Source organism: Balaenoptera borealis (assembly GCF_965194805.1).
Source record: "Balaenoptera borealis genome assembly, chromosome: 14".
NCBI classification, from domain to species: domain Eukaryota; kingdom Metazoa; phylum Chordata; class Mammalia; order Artiodactyla; family Balaenopteridae; genus Balaenoptera; species Balaenoptera borealis.
Genome location: NC_138875.1, coordinates 40,657,684 through 40,673,074, shown reverse-complemented (window position 1 = coordinate 40,673,074; position 15,391 = coordinate 40,657,684). Strand labels below are relative to the sequence as shown.

General features: G+C 36.8%; 1 protein-coding gene across 3 annotated transcripts in view; it reads left to right on the top strand.

The window, feature by feature from the left end:
* ELP2 (elongator acetyltransferase complex subunit 2) overlaps positions 1-15,391 on the top strand; it is a gene marked incomplete at its 5' end in the record, with an annotated part of 44,489 nt that overhangs the window by 3,134 nt on the left and 25,964 nt on the right. For 2 of the 3 annotated variants that reach the window (XR_014234184.1, XM_082354280.1), the window contains 10 exons: positions 42-120; positions 3,479-3,549; positions 7,259-7,415; positions 7,810-7,887; positions 9,292-9,356; positions 10,095-10,161; positions 10,865-11,005; positions 12,256-12,351; positions 13,417-13,517; positions 13,704-13,835. Coding sequence is in view for 2 of the 3 variants with exons in the window: in XM_082354280.1 (XP_082210406.1) it covers positions 42-120; positions 3,479-3,549; positions 7,259-7,415; positions 7,810-7,887; positions 9,292-9,356; positions 10,095-10,161; positions 10,865-11,005; positions 12,256-12,351; positions 13,417-13,517; positions 13,704-13,835 (987 nt within the window). The remainder of the gene's footprint in view (positions 1-41; positions 121-3,478; positions 3,550-7,258; positions 7,416-7,809; positions 7,888-9,291; positions 9,357-10,094; positions 10,162-10,864; positions 11,006-12,255; positions 12,352-13,416; positions 13,518-13,703; positions 13,836-15,391) is intronic. The other variant, XM_082354281.1, reaches the window with a different exon arrangement.

Genomic DNA, 15,391 nt, shown 5'->3' with positions numbered 1-15,391 from the left:
GATAAATTCTAATTTACTAACAAGTGTTTTCTTCTCTAAAGAAAAGTGTTGTTATTACCAACCTGAATGGTCACACTGCTCGAGTCAACTGCATACAGTGGATTTGTAAACAGGATGGTTGTAAGTATTAATCTGACTTTTCTTAATTTAGCATTAGCTTATCTGATATTATGCAATTGGAAAATAGAAGAAAAATGGTATGCCCAGTGAACTGTCTGACCTGTACTTTTACTTTATAGCAATTGAAGCATGGATAACACAGCGGTGCTTAGGATCAAGGTAGAGGCGGCCCATTACTGAGGCAAGACCCCACCATTGCTTTTGATCCAAAGCCTGTAATCAGGGCCTGTGTTGAGGCCCAGGTTGGGATTCAAAAGATTTGGCTTGTAGGTCTTTTTCTACCACAGACAAGCTATTGTTTTTTTAGGCAGGGCATTGCATCTCTGTTGACCTCAGTTTCATCTTAGTAACATATGAAAAGTAAATGTTTGGACTGAATCAGGGGACCCTGAGTGATTCTTGACACCTGTGAGGTCAAAATTATTTTCAGAATAATAATAAGTTATTCGTAGTTTTCATTCTCATTCCGTCACAAGTATGCAGTGCCATTTTCCAGTGGCTGCATGGTGTGGGATATTACAACAGGTTAAATACAGAAGCAGATATGAAAATCCAGCTGTATTCTAATAAAGTCAGACATTAAAGAGATTTGCTGAAATATAAAACAGTGCCTTTCTTCTTATTAATTTTTTGTTTTGGAAAATACAAGGTTCCCCCCATAAAAATGTTATTTATGTTAATGGGGTTCATCGTTATTTTTTTTTTTTTAACTTTGGATTTATTTATTCATTTATTTATTTATTTATTTATTTATGGCTGTGTTGGGTCTTCGTTTCTGTGTGAGGGCTTTCTCTAGTTGTGGCAAGTGGGGGCCACTCTTCATTGCGGTGCACGGGCCTTTCATTATCGCGGCCTCTCTTGTTGCGGAGCACATGTTCCAGACGCGCAGGCTCAGTAGTTGTGGCTCACGGGCCTAGTTGCTCCGTGGCATGTGGGACCTTCCCAGACCAGGGCTCGAACCCGTGTCCCCTGCATTGGCAGGCAGATTCTCAACCACTGCGCCACCAGGGAAGCCCCGTTCATCGTTATTTTTAAGTAAACTAATAAGTATTTTTCATATTTCTCAGTTTTAATTTCTAATGTGGTTAATATTGGTACATATAGCCTATATAAACAAAAGGTCTTCGGGGTCCTGAAAAAATTTTAAGAGTGTAAAGGAATCCTGATATCAAAAAGTCTGAGAATTGCTGGACTAGATTATCTCCAGGTCTCTTCCATCTCTAAGATTCCATAGCTCCAGAATTTTTAATTAAGAATGCTTTTAGGTGGGCTTCTAAAATCCTATGGAATTTCCTCAGATGTCTTAAATATACCTCCAGTAGTATTCTTATGGATTCTCAATTAATTTTATTATTCCGTTTATTAAATATGTATTGAGAGCATTCTGAGCCAGGCACAAATGCAGCATTTCCTGAATTAGTGAGACTTGGCTATGATTTTTATCTGTGACATTAAAAACAATGTTTAATAAATTACTTACCTCAGTTGATGATGCAGTATTAGTCGCAGTAGGTCAGTAAAAACCATTAAATCTTAGAAAGAGTGGCTGTTAGCGCAGATACTAAAACACAGTTGTAATTATATTAATTGCCACCAGATGACATTAAAGACTACTTGAATCTCAGTATAGGGATTTGTTATAAAATATTAATTTGGGCTTGTATATTTTATTTTCCCTTTAAAAGTTAGGTTACATAAAATGAACTGCTTGTTGTATCACTGTAATCTCTATTATGATTGGTTTTCTCAGATTTGGCTCCACTGTCAGATAACTCATGTATTCTTTCTAACCCATGTATCAGTGACGTATAAAATTTTAATAATACCATTTCATATTTTTAAAGTGTCTGATTTTTAACACATTACCTTCATGTACCTTATAGTAATTATCAAAATCATATAGTTAAATAAATGGCTTAATTTCTGTGACACATGAAGAAATTAAAGTCCAAGATCACAGCTGGCTGGCAGCAGGGTTAGGACATGAACCTGGGACTTCTGAGTATAAATGTAATGTTCTTTAGACAATCCCCCAGCTTCTTAACCTAACTATCTAGACATAAGCCAGAAGAAACAAATGGATGCAAAATCCAAACCAAAATTGTGTTAGATTATTTCCCCCTTTTTTGGTTCTTACTCCCTTTTTTTTCTGTCTTCAACAAAAAGTTGTAAATGTTTAAAAGAGCTATTTTGAAATGTGTCTGATCTCAAAAATATGTCATGTACTACTTGATAGCAACAGCTGACTGTAATGTCTCATATATGTTATTTCTGCCAAAAGTGTTTAGCCTGAATCTTATGAGGAAACAACCAGACATATCCAGATTGAGGGACATTCTGCAAAACAACTGGCCTGGACTCTCACTGTCACAAAAAAGGAGGGAACTGGGAAACTATTCAAGAGTAAAGGAGACTAAAAAGATGTGACAACCAAACGCGCAATGTGTGGTCCTTAGATTCTAACTTAAAAAAAAAAAAGCTATAAAAGACATTACTGGGACAATTTGGGGAAATTTTAATATGGATTATGTATTACATAACAATATTGTATCAGTGTTAAAATTCTTGAATGTGATAATTGTATTGTGGTAATGCAGGAGAATGTTCCAGTTCTTGGGAAAAATGGTAAAATATTTAAGGATCAGAGGTCATCATGTCTCCAACTTATTTTTTTTTTTAATAATGTTGAACATCTTTTTTGTTTGTTTGTTTGTAAATTTATTTATTTTATCTATTTATTTTTGGCTGCATTGGGGTTTGGTTGCTGCACGCGGGCTTTCTCTAGTTGCGGCGAGCGGGGGCTACTCTTCGTTGCGGTGCGTGGGCTTCTCACTGTGGTGGCTTCTCTTGTCACGGAGCATGGGCTCCAGGCGCGTGGGCTTCAGTAGTTGTGGCATGCAGGCTTCAGTAGTTGTGGCACGTGGGCTCAGTAGTTGTGGCACGTGGGCTCAGTAGTTGTGGCTCACAGGCTCTAGAGCACAGGCTCAGTAGTTGTGGCTCGCAGGCTCTAGAGCACAAGCTCAGTAGTTGTGACGCACTGGCTTAGTTGCTCCGTGGCATGTGGGATCTTCCTGGACCAGGACTCGAACCCACGTCCCACGCATTGGCAGGCAGATTCTTAACCACTGCGCCACCAGGGAAGTCTCTCCAACTTATTTTTAAATCGTTTGTCAAAAACAAAAAAGGGTGTGTGTGTGTACATAGAGCAAGATAATTGAGCAAATATGGCAAAATCTAAACAGTTGGTGAAGCTAGGTAAAGGTATATGAGTTTTCTTTTGTCTTTTCTGTAGCTTTGAAATTTTTCAAAATAGCTGGAAAAGAATTAAAATGCTTACTGAGGTATGATTTTTTTTCAGCTCCTTCTACTGAATTAGTTTCTGGAGGATCTGATAATCAAGTGATTCACTGGGAAATAGAGAATAATCAGGTGGGTAGACATGTTTATGGTTATAAGAAATGACTGTTATATCTACATTTATTTTCAGTCTTTTCCCTCATTTCTGCTGTGTTCTTCCTTTATGAAGTTTCCTCATTCTTGCTTATCAGTAATCCAGATCCTGTATCTTCCATACTTCACAGGCCTTGTACCCTTCCCTGTAATCTGCTTCTGTATTCATATGCTGTCAGTCATTTCTGTGAATTTCTCATCATTTGGAATAATTTTCAAACTGCTCTTACAGGGGATGTTTGTCTTGTTTTCATTGGTAGCAAAAATTAATACTGCTCTGTGCATAGGACAGCAGTTATCACGTGGATATAGATTTACATAATTCTGAGTGATGTTATAATATGCAATACTGGGTGTGTATGGACCTCTACTGATAGACATTTAGGTTGTTTCTAGTCACAAGCAAAGATTAAAAATGTAAAGTTAGTGCATCAGATGTTTGAACATCTGCCATGCGGAAGGTATAGTAGATGAGGCAGAATCCTATTCATGAATCGTGTACATAGTTTTGAAGGCAAAATGTGCTTGAATAACTGAAGTACAAAGGTGGCTCTGTGGGTGCGTGATTTCACTTGCTGTACCACAACCATGCTGCTGTGGAAGTTCACTAGAGATTTAAGAGGCGGCCTTTGGGTTGCGTCTGATAGTGTGAGGTGATTTCCTTAGGAAACATTAAAGTGGTGAGGGTTCCAGGTAGGGAAAATGCATGAATCAAAGTGCAGGTAAGAAAGGAGACCATTTGCTCAGAAGTATCCAGTGTTAACCAAAGCCTAAGATGTTTTAAGGGCAGGGCTTTCCAGAGCTTGTTCAGGGAATTATTCATCTCTCAGTTATTGATTGTGGCCAGTCAAGTTTGGGAAACAATGCATATCATATACTTAGAGAATCACAGTGCCCGTGAGCATAGTGAAGACTCTGAAAAGTTCTGATATGGAAAAACCTGCTTATCTTTGTTTAACTACTATTTCCTAAACTTACTTCAAGTCTGATTTTTTTTTTTTTTTCCTTCAGATCTTTTAGTATCCCTTGTAACTTTGAGGAACACAGTTTTGGAAATGTTTCTAGACAACACTTATGTGCTGTAATACTAGAGAAGTAGAGAAGGAGAAGATCTCATGAGAATTTGAATACTTGCTTCAAGAGTTTGTTTTTTATTGGCAGGCATTTGGAAGTCATTGAGGATTTCTAACCAGTGGAGTATGAATACCAAAGAAGATGAATCTGACAGGAGCGTGCCAAATTAGGATAGGAAAAAAATACGAAGGAAGAGCTATGGGATATATTTTTGAAGGAAAATGATTTTGGTATTGACTAGATAGTTGTCAAAGGAGTAGGGAGCTATTGGGTAGAGGAGTGAGAAATCAAAAAGAGTGGGATTCTGGCTCGGGGCTCTGGAAGAAAGATACTTGTACAAAGCAAAATCGGCAAGTTAGAGGGAAGATGTGGAATTCAGTTGTTAATATGTTACTTGTATTGCCGGCCAGAGACGGGACAGGTGTGGAGGAGGGGATTGTGGAGTCACTTAGACTTGAATGAGAGTTCTAATGGTTGTGTAGCAAAGCAGCTCCTGTTTGGATTTACCTTGGCAGAGGAATCCAGAGAGAACCATTTGAGCACTCATTTTTGAGACCTTGAGTTGAGACTTGCAAGACTCTTTCCTCAGTGCTGCCCTACGCTTCTGTCAGTAGAGAGGATTGCAGGCTGAGTATCTGATGGCAGACAGCGAACTTAGAGACGGACCGGAAAGTAGAATGTGAGGCCAAACAAGGAGGAAGATGAAAGGCATAAAAGAGGGATGAAGGGAATAAGAGGACTTGGGGGAAGAAGTCACATATTATAACCATAGAGGCTTAAAGGTTCCTTCTGGTATGCATTTCCATGCACACAGGTGTTCACTACATCTTGACTTCTGATAAAAGGAAATAATTCTAAGCTGGTATAATGAGAGATTTGAGTCTCTGAACAGTGGGCATCATTTTTTTAAAAGCCGGTGAACTTAAGAGATTTGTTTTGTTTGAGGTTTTAAGGTTCTCTAATGGTTGAAATACAACCCTGCTTAAAAGATGTGAAGTGACATAGAAAACAAACTTATGGTTACTAAAGGGGAAAGGAGGTGGGAGTGGGGATAAATTAGGAGTTTGGGATTAGCAGATACAAACTACTATATATAAAACAGATAAACAACAACGTCCTACTGCGTAGCGCAGGGAACTATATTCAATATCCTGTAATAAACTATAATGAAAAAGAATACGTATGTGTGTATATACATATATATATGTATATATATTATAAAACTGTACACCAGAAACTAACACAATGCAACATTGTAAATCAACTATACTTCAATTTTTAAAAAAATAAAATAGAAAAAAAAAGGATGTAAAGTGAGTTTTTCCATAGATTTAATGTTTCAGGGGGTAATGATACAGACTCATGTAAAGTTTAAATACAGAAAAATAGGAAGGAGGAAAAAGATACAAAATTTCAACAGTTAACATTTTAATGAACATTGTGCCAGATCTCTGGTTATGTGTGTATAATTATACATGAAAGTGACTTTATTCTACTTGAGTTTTAAAAAGTGTTTTTTTCAGAGAAGCCAAAGGTTAATGATTACAGGAAGTTAGTGTACAGACCCTTATACATAACTATCAATTACCTTCTTGAGTGGCAGAATTCTGCTTAACTAAATGGGAAAATAATTGAGGAGACATTTAAGAGACACCTCTGTTTCAGCAGACAACAGTTTACAAAAGGTACCTCTCAAAGGAAGTGGTAGAATCTCACATATTTGGAACTCTAAAAAATAGATCCAAAATAGAAATGATGCCGCAGGGAATAATCTTGCGTGGCAAGCTAGAAGACTTGATAAACAGATGGGATTTCCCAGTTCTTTTTGTCATTTTTCCATTTTGTAACTCTGCTTGATACAGGTAAGTATTATGAGTGGATGCTAAAAATACTTGGTAAAAGTTTGATGGAAAATAGAGTATTTACTCCATCCCATAGTAAAATCTCACATATTACCACCAAAAAAAAAATTAATTTCACAGTGAAAAAACATGGCAGACACTACCTCTACTAAAATATCAGGGTTAATTTTACTAGAAGTGGGACAGACTGACATTGTGTGCCTCCTGATATGATGCACTTACGTAGTGGTGACTTCAAAATGTACACCCTGAGTCTGTTCGTGAGGAAATATCAGACTAATCCAAGAGGAGGGACAGTCCACAAAGCTGGCCTATATTCTTCAAAAATGTCAACGTCATGCATGTCTTTCCATGGTAATAAGCATGCATTATCCTTTTTGTTGGCTTAGAATATGTGTCTACAATTATTTAATCAGTTTCCTATTAATACTTATATGTTGATTGAAGTTTTCGTAAAGAGTGTGTGATGAATGTCCTTCTGCATTTGTCTTTTATTACTTGTTAAACTAGTACTGTTCTCTCAGAGTAGATTCTCAGATGTGAGATTGCTGTGTCAAAGGGTATGCACATTTTGTGTATAGTTAATATGATCAGGCAGAATTCTCACACGTTTACATTCTTCTCAGTTGAGAGGACTTATTTCTGGATCAGGCATTTTAACAGTACCTTTAATCCTCTGATTCTAGTTAAATGCAGGTTAAACTGATAATTCCTTTTTTATCATAATGTTTTTGTTATTCTTTGTGATTCAGCTTTTAAAAGCAGTCCACCTCCATGGCCATGAAGGACCTGTTTATGCAGTGCATGCTGTTTACCAGAGGAGGGCATCGGACGTTGCATTACATACACTGATAGTGTCCGCAGCTTCTGATTCTACTGTTCGAGTCTGGTCTAAACAGGGTTCTGAAGGTAAGTTTAGAGACATTGTGATCCAAACAAATGAAATTAAGTAATTTAATTATCAGATGAAGGACAACTTAGAAGAGCATTCATGTAATTTTTCAGTCTTTCAAGCTGTTTTAAAAATGTTAGAATTCTAATCTACATGTTTGTTTCTTTTGCACTTTTCCATAATTCCTCTTTACCAAACTGTTTGATAATGTAAATTCCTTCAAAGTCTTTTCATATAAGTCTTTTTGTTCTCTGTAACCTTGTTAGAAATTGGCCATTTAAATTCCCATCATCACTGGGGGCTCAGGACTGACTTCTCTCATCTCCCTGCTGACATCTGATGATGCTACCCAACCTCTAAGGTGGATACACTCAGAGTTAGTTGTTCATGATGTGTTTTATTATTTCTTAGTGACATGCCTTCAGACCTTGGACTTTGGAAATGGATTCACTCTGGCTCTCTGCTTGTCTTTTTTGCCTAATGCTGATGGTGAGTATCCTGCTAAGTGTATATTAAAAGAGGAATGTATTTTTATATCCCCATACAACCAGAACCTAAAAGAAACGTACTGGATCTCAATTTTGTGTCTAAATGTTTTCAGGAAACAAGTTGAGACATGGATAACATACTTTTGTTCTCAGTATTCAAATGATCTGTGTATAAAACATAAGATCAAGGGGGATTAAGGGGGATGGCTATTAGAAACTTTAGTAGCAGTTAAAAATTTAAGTGACTCAATATGTACTCAAGATTGGTACTGCTATTTATCAAATATACTGTTGATGTATATAGATGTAATTTGGGAAAATTACCTAGCTCTATAGAAGGTGAAGGTCTGGGATAAGTTGAGAAAGTACTGAACATGGATCATGTGAGTATTTCTCTCAAGGTGACAGCCCCTGCACCTGCATAATGACAGCATCCTTCATGATGACAGCACCCTGCGTGATGACAGTTTGCCTAAGACCACTTAAAATCGCCAAAGAAAAAATTCCCCTTTTGCTGTGAAACCCATCTGTACCTATCTTTGATTATCCTCCACAAAGATGATGGCCAGTGCAAGTCAGACAGTCTTGTGCCTCCTCAGTTACCTGGAGGACAGACCTGGTGGGGAGAGGCCGGGCCTGGAAGCCTCCAGGCTCTTTTGCCCTTTGCAGCAGGAGCTACGACTCTGTGGTCTCACGTGATGTTCCACTTTGTGCGAGGGCTCCCCAGGAGGAGGAACTACACACGTTCTGGTTTCATTACATAGATTTTGATTTCTTCGCATCTATGTTGAGGCCAAGTGACTGGAGTTTTTGGCTTTTTTTTTTTTTTTTTTTAAGTTGATTTAAAGAAAACTAATTTTACAGTCACACCTTTCATAACTTTTTAATCCACATAGTTAATTATATGCTCTTTTATTTTCTTTAATTACTTCATGGATTTTGTTTTACTATCAAATTCTCAAAATGTAGTGTCCTCAAAGTAACAAACATACCCTTAAATCTTTGTGCAGTAGCCCTGATGCTGGGCTCATAGTAGCTCTCCCGGAAATTTTATTATTCACTTGGGCTGACAACGTTTCCTGTTAGTCTTCTGGCTGACATAGTTAAATGCTCCCAGCTTGCTCTCGAGCGTCTCTTTTTACTGCTCCTTCTATTGTAAATGAAACAGAATAAAGGAAAGGATTCTCAGTTAATAGTCATTCTTTGCCGAGTAACCATTTAATGGAACATTTTAGAATATTCATTTTATTCCTAAAGACGTTTATTGAGTACTTTCAATTTATTTGTTCAGTGGTGTGGGAAGCAGAAGTCAGGATTCTTTACCTAGAGCTTAGGATCCAGCATAGGTGATAGTCATAACATAACGATGGAATACTTACAGCGATGCCTCTTTTCCCCCCACCAGTACCAATATTAGCATGCGGCGATGATGACTGCAAAATTCACTTATTTGTTCAACAAAACGATCAGGTAATTAATGATGTTTCTTAAGAGGCTAGAATTATGTTCTGTTTAATTACATATCTTAATACAGATTATTTCTAGATTATAGAATTTTGGGGATGTTCCAATCTAAATAATCCAATAGGAGAATCTTTTCTGGCAGTCTTCCATTAAACAGTTTTTCACTCTTTGAACACCAGGTATACTGCTGCTGCTTTGGCTATCAGGTCCAGAGTCGTTGGGGGAAACAGGTCGTTAGGTGGAGAAGAAGAGAAGGAAGATGCTGTAGTAGTGTTTTGTCCTCCCTAGCAGTGGTTATTTGTCCTTCTGGGCTTTACCTATTCTTTGAGTGGTTAAACTAGAGGGAAGTTTCAGAAAGAGGGTTGGTTAACTCTAGGCTCGTTTAGTTAATAACAGAGGTATTTGTTTCTTTGCATTTTATAAGAAAGTTAAAAATTACTGAATGTTCAACCACCCAGCTTTTTTCTATATTGTGTCCACAGCATATGTCATTTTACCTTGTGAATGTTGAGTGTATTTGAGAACTACAGATATTATCTGCTCAGGATTGCTCAGTTAAATTTGGATGATTATGAGATTTTTCATTCCCAAATGAGAGCTCTATCTGATGTCTGATCAGATAGTGTTCCCAGTAAAAAAAAAAAAGCAATGCAGTCAGACTGGCTGAGACCAAATGAAGTCACTGATATACATGAAAATATTAAATTCTTACATCAAGTCCTATGATTTTTGTTATCTTACTAGTTTCAGAAAGTGCTTTTTCTATCTGGACATGAGGATTGGATAAGAGGCGTGGAATGGGCAGCCTTTGGTCAGTATGAAATTTTGCTAAAGTACATATAATGGGGACAAGTATGTGTAATTTCAAAGCAGCCTCTTATTTTTTTTTTAATATTTATTTATTTATTTATTTGGTGGTGCTGGGTCTTAGTTGCAGCAGGCGAGCTCCTTAGTTGTGGCTTGCTGGCTCCTTAGTTGCGGCATGTGAACTCTTAGTTGTGGCATGCATGTGGGATCTAGTTCCCTGACAAGGGATTGAACCTGGGCCCCCTGCATTGGGAGCGTGGAGTCTTAACCACTGTACCACCAGGGAAGTCCCCCGTGTATGTTTTAATTTAAAATTTTCTTTGTATGTAACATTTTCCTATTGGCCCAGTTAGAAAAGAGGATACTTATCCCTTGTATTAACTATTAGTTGGGTTGGTAGAGGATGAAGCAAGTTGATATTTATAAGAGGACACTAGTTGTTACACATTCAGACATTCTTGAGAAGTTCTTTGTAGAAATTAGTAGATTGTATAGGAATACCACATATTATAACCATTTATTATCATTGTCTGTATATTTGTCAGTGTTATTGAAAATGAATATAGGTCAAATGAATGAAGGATAAGGAAGCAAAGTCTAATTTTTTCAGGAAATCGATAAATGTGTATATTGTAGAAGAAAAACTCTTATATTTAAATTTAAGAATAGGATGTTTTAAAAGTAATAAAATTTGTTTTTTTAATTAGGTAGAGATCTTTTGCTAGCAAGCTGTTCACAAGATTGCCTGATACGCATATGGAGGCTGTATATAAAATCGACATTTTTAGAAGCTCAGGAAGATGATAATATAAGACTGAAAGAAAATACTTTTAATATAGAAAGTGAAAGTGAGTAATAATGAAAATATTTGATTTAACAATACTCAGGTTTCCTAGCTGATTTACATATGTTTCACTACACACATATGTGAAGGTTAGGTTTTCAGAAGTATCAGATCCCTAGCTGAAACTGATATATGCATTTTTCCTTTTTTATTTTTATGTGAGGGTAAGTCATTTTTCATATATGAAACTTACTTTCTAAACCATGTTAGTGAGATTTTTTTAAATTGCTGGAAATAATGTTATTTTCTCAATAAATTAGTTTGTAAAATATTACTTAATTTGCAGTTTTAGCATAGGAAGATGTAAAGGGTTAATGTGAATTATTCATACCATTTTTGGAGGATATTCATCAGAGACAACTAAATCCCTACATTTGAGTAGTATATATAATTCTGATTTTCTTACTCTCTGGCATCGGAACAATAACCCTCCATGGTAGATCCTGTTGGAATGTTGTATTTGAAGGAGATATTTTTGGATGTGTATCTAAATTATAAAGTTAGTCCTCAGTAAACACTTCATCCAGGAATACTCTTCTTTGTTATTACTCTTCTTGGTTGTAAAGCCCATTGGAGTTGAGATTTGGTAACAGATTTATGAACCAAGAAATACTATAACCAGCATATTGTGAGTAGCTATTTCCAAATATGAACATTTTTGTGATATTTTCATTAATTATTTTGTTTGAAAGGTCACAGTACTGATTTGACTTCCTTTATTTCTGCATTTATCTTAGGTTTTTTTTTTTAATGGTACTTTATTACACAAAATGAGTGAGGATAGCAAGGAGGCTGGCATGTCTGTTTTTGTTTTTTTGAGTTTTTTTTTTTTTGGCCATACTGTGTGGCTTGCAGGATCTTAGCTTCCCAACCAGGAACTGAACCCGGGCCCTTGGCAGTGAAAGTGCGGAGTCCCACTGACTGGACCGCCAGGGAATTCCCTGTTTTTGTTTTTTAATTGCAGTGTAAGAGTAGCTATCCCTGAAAATTTTAAATAAAACATATTCCTTAATTTTTATTATGACTAGGTAGCGAAAATGTAAAAAAAATTTATATATCTTTAGAACTTTTTTCTCCTGTAGTTTTGAACAATGGGTAAAGTTAATGAAATTTAGAATGAACGCTTTTTGTTGAAAATAAATCATGTTCTGTTCAGTTTTTTTTTTTTTGGACATAATTGTACAACCGAGCTGGTTTTGAAAATGTTCTTTTTAGAAGAGCTTTGTGGAGAGAATCCTTTTTTTGTTGTTGCAGGTATTAAAATAGCATTTGCGGTTACTCTGGAGACTGTGCTGGCTGGTCACGAAAACTGGGTAAATGCAGTTCATTGGCAGCCTTCATTTTACAAAGGTAGGAAGAAAAACATACACAAAGCTGTCATTTCAGTACAATCTCACTTACAGAATTTTAAGCTGAACAAATGAAGTAGAGGATATTTTTTGAGTGTAATTAGAAATCTCAACTATAAGACAGTTTCAAGTTGGCAAAGTGTAATACTGCAGCCCTGTTCTGCTAGATACTCAATTCCATTGAAAATTGTATTTCTAAGAGGGGAAAAGTATGATTCCTGCCATGATGCCAAAACTGCCATATGCCTTTTAACTTTTTTTCTTTAAAGTTTTTACCTAGTCCTTATGGGATTTAAGAGAAGTTGACTTTCAAGCCAACTTCACTGGAACCTTTACCCTTGGAAATACAAAGTTGGTAATACCAAGATACATCATTTATGAAAAAGTAAAGACTTCCCACTCTTTCATTTGCCCTTAACTTCTGTTTATGGAGTGACGGCTGATGCTGGGGTGTAGAGGTGCGCACGGCGGCAGCCTCGTGTTCTTCCTCCAGCCCCTTCCCCAAGACGAGAATAGAGAATAGCAATAATTAATGCTCAGGTAACACCATCCAGCTTTTATTATATTATGCCATATTTGCTGCAGTTAAAAAAAGATAAATTAGATACTGTAGATACTGGGGATCCCTGTATAGTTTTTCCTGAACCTTTTCCCCTTCATCCTTCCCTTGAGGCTGAATTCAGTGTATATTATTCCCATGCATATTTTTATACTTTTACTGCACATTTATGTAACCATAAACAGTATTGTTTTACAGCTGTTAAAACTTGATCTCAATATGCATTTGTCCTCTTATGACCTGCCTTTTAAGCATAACATGGTTTGGATTAATGTAACTCTAATTTACTTATTTTTATTGCAATATAATATTTCATTGTCTAAATATTACCACAAGTTGTTTATCTGGTCTTCTACTGACAGACTTTTGTGTTGTTTCCAATGTTTTGCTATTGCAATGCAACAGTGAATGTTCTTATAGTACCCATGTTGTGTTTTTCTGGTAATCTACAAACAGGATGCCTGTTGATCACCTAAAGGCATTAGTTGTTTTGTTTTTCTTCTTTAGATGGTGTTCTGCAACAGCCAATGAGATTGTTGTCTGCCTCAATGGATAAAACCATGATTCTTTGGGCTCCAGATGAAGAGTCAGGAGTTTGGCTAGAACAGGTAAAATGTGAATACTTAAGGAACAGAAAACTGGGTTTATTAGACAATAAATCCCAAGTCTGTATTCCTAGAGCTGCAAATATTTGCCTTTGTGTACGTTAAATAAGTGAGAACATAATCTCTGGAATGAGTGATTTCTGTTTTGAGAAATTGGTTATGAATTGTTTTCCGTCTATTGTTGAATAGGTTCGAGTAGGAGAAGTAGGTGGCAATACCCTGGGATTTTATGATTGCCAGTTCAGTGAAGATGGCTCCATGATCATTGCTCATGCTTTCCACGGGGCACTGCACCTTTGGAAACAGAATGCCACTAACCCGGTAAGAAAAGTGCTTTTAAATCACTTCTGATTAGATAGAGTGAATTCTACATGAAACCTAGGAAAACTGTTGTTTTATGTATAACACTCTACAGAAACATAGTAGAGGCATTTAAGTTAAGATGACATCACTTCTTTATGTAGATTTATTCTGTAGTTATAATAGGTAAGACACTCATGCTTTTCTAAGAATAAAATTCAGTTGTCCAGCATTGTTGAGATATTGAAATTTGCATGTAGGTAAACTTACATAAGGGAAGTTTAAGCTGTATAAATTTTAAGCTCTCCCTTAAAGCTATATACATTTTGTGGTAGGAGTTTTTCCTAAAATGTATAATTTCTTTGTCTTTTTTTAAAATTAATTTTCTTTTTTCTTTTTTAATTAATTTATTTCTTTTTGGCTGCGTTGGGTCTTCATTGCTGCACGTGGGCTTTCTCTAGTTGTGGCGAGCGGGGGCTATTCTTCATTGCAGTGCACGGGCTTCTCATTGCGGTGGCTTCTGTTGTTGTGGAGCACGGGCTCTAGGTGCACTGGCTTCAGTAGTTGTGGCACGCGGGCTCAGTAGTTGTGGCTTACGGGCTCTAGAGTGCAGGCTCAGTAGTTGTGGCACACGTGCTTAGTTGCTCCGCGGCATGTGGGATCTTCCCGGACCAGGGCTCGAACCCTTGTCCCCTGCATTGGCAGGTAGATTCTTAACCACTGCACCACCCGGGAAGTCCCTCTTTGTCTTCTTAAAAATAACATAATTTGATATTTTCCTGTTGGATAGCTAGGTACTCCACTGATAATTATTGAATGAATGACTGATACAAGGGCATTAGAAGCACCTATTATTTTATGGCAGAATATATTAATTCTCTCAGGGGCTCTTGATATGTGTAATTCTAAATGGTCCTCCAAATATTGGGCTCTTCTAGATCTTTCTTATAGTTTTTAGTCTCTTCTCAGAGAGGGGTGATCTTCCTCTAATCATGTAGCTCCCTCTCAGCATTATTCCAATCTTTTCTTTCTAATTTGCTTCTGATCTGCTTTTTTGGGTTTGGGGAAATGAGATAGCAGGAAAAGTGCCTAGGAGCACACGGATCTTGGCCCCAGCACTTACTAGCTGTGTTTCTGAGGTCATTACTGAACTTTTGTCTCAGGTTCCTCATCAGTAAAATGTGGACAGTAATAGCACCTACTCAGAGGATTTTTATGATACTAAAATGAATTAATATTGGTGTAGTATGAGAAGTAGGGCCTGGTACATACTGGATACTATATATTTTAAATAAATAAATCAAAGAAGTCAGAACATAGAGCAAAATGTGAGTTAGCAGATTTTGAATGTGCATCTAATGGCTTCCCTTACAAAGTAAAAATTAATGGAGCCCCAGTGGTGCAATCAGTTAGTGTGTGGTACTTAAGTACAAATTCATGGATTTGCATGACCTTTAGTTTGTGGGCTTTGTAATAGTTGTGTCAGGTAGGAGGATATGAATTCTCAGTATATGGAGTGATTTACTTTTCCCTTGTATCTTCGATTTGGAGTTGATCTTTAAGATTGTTTTTACTGT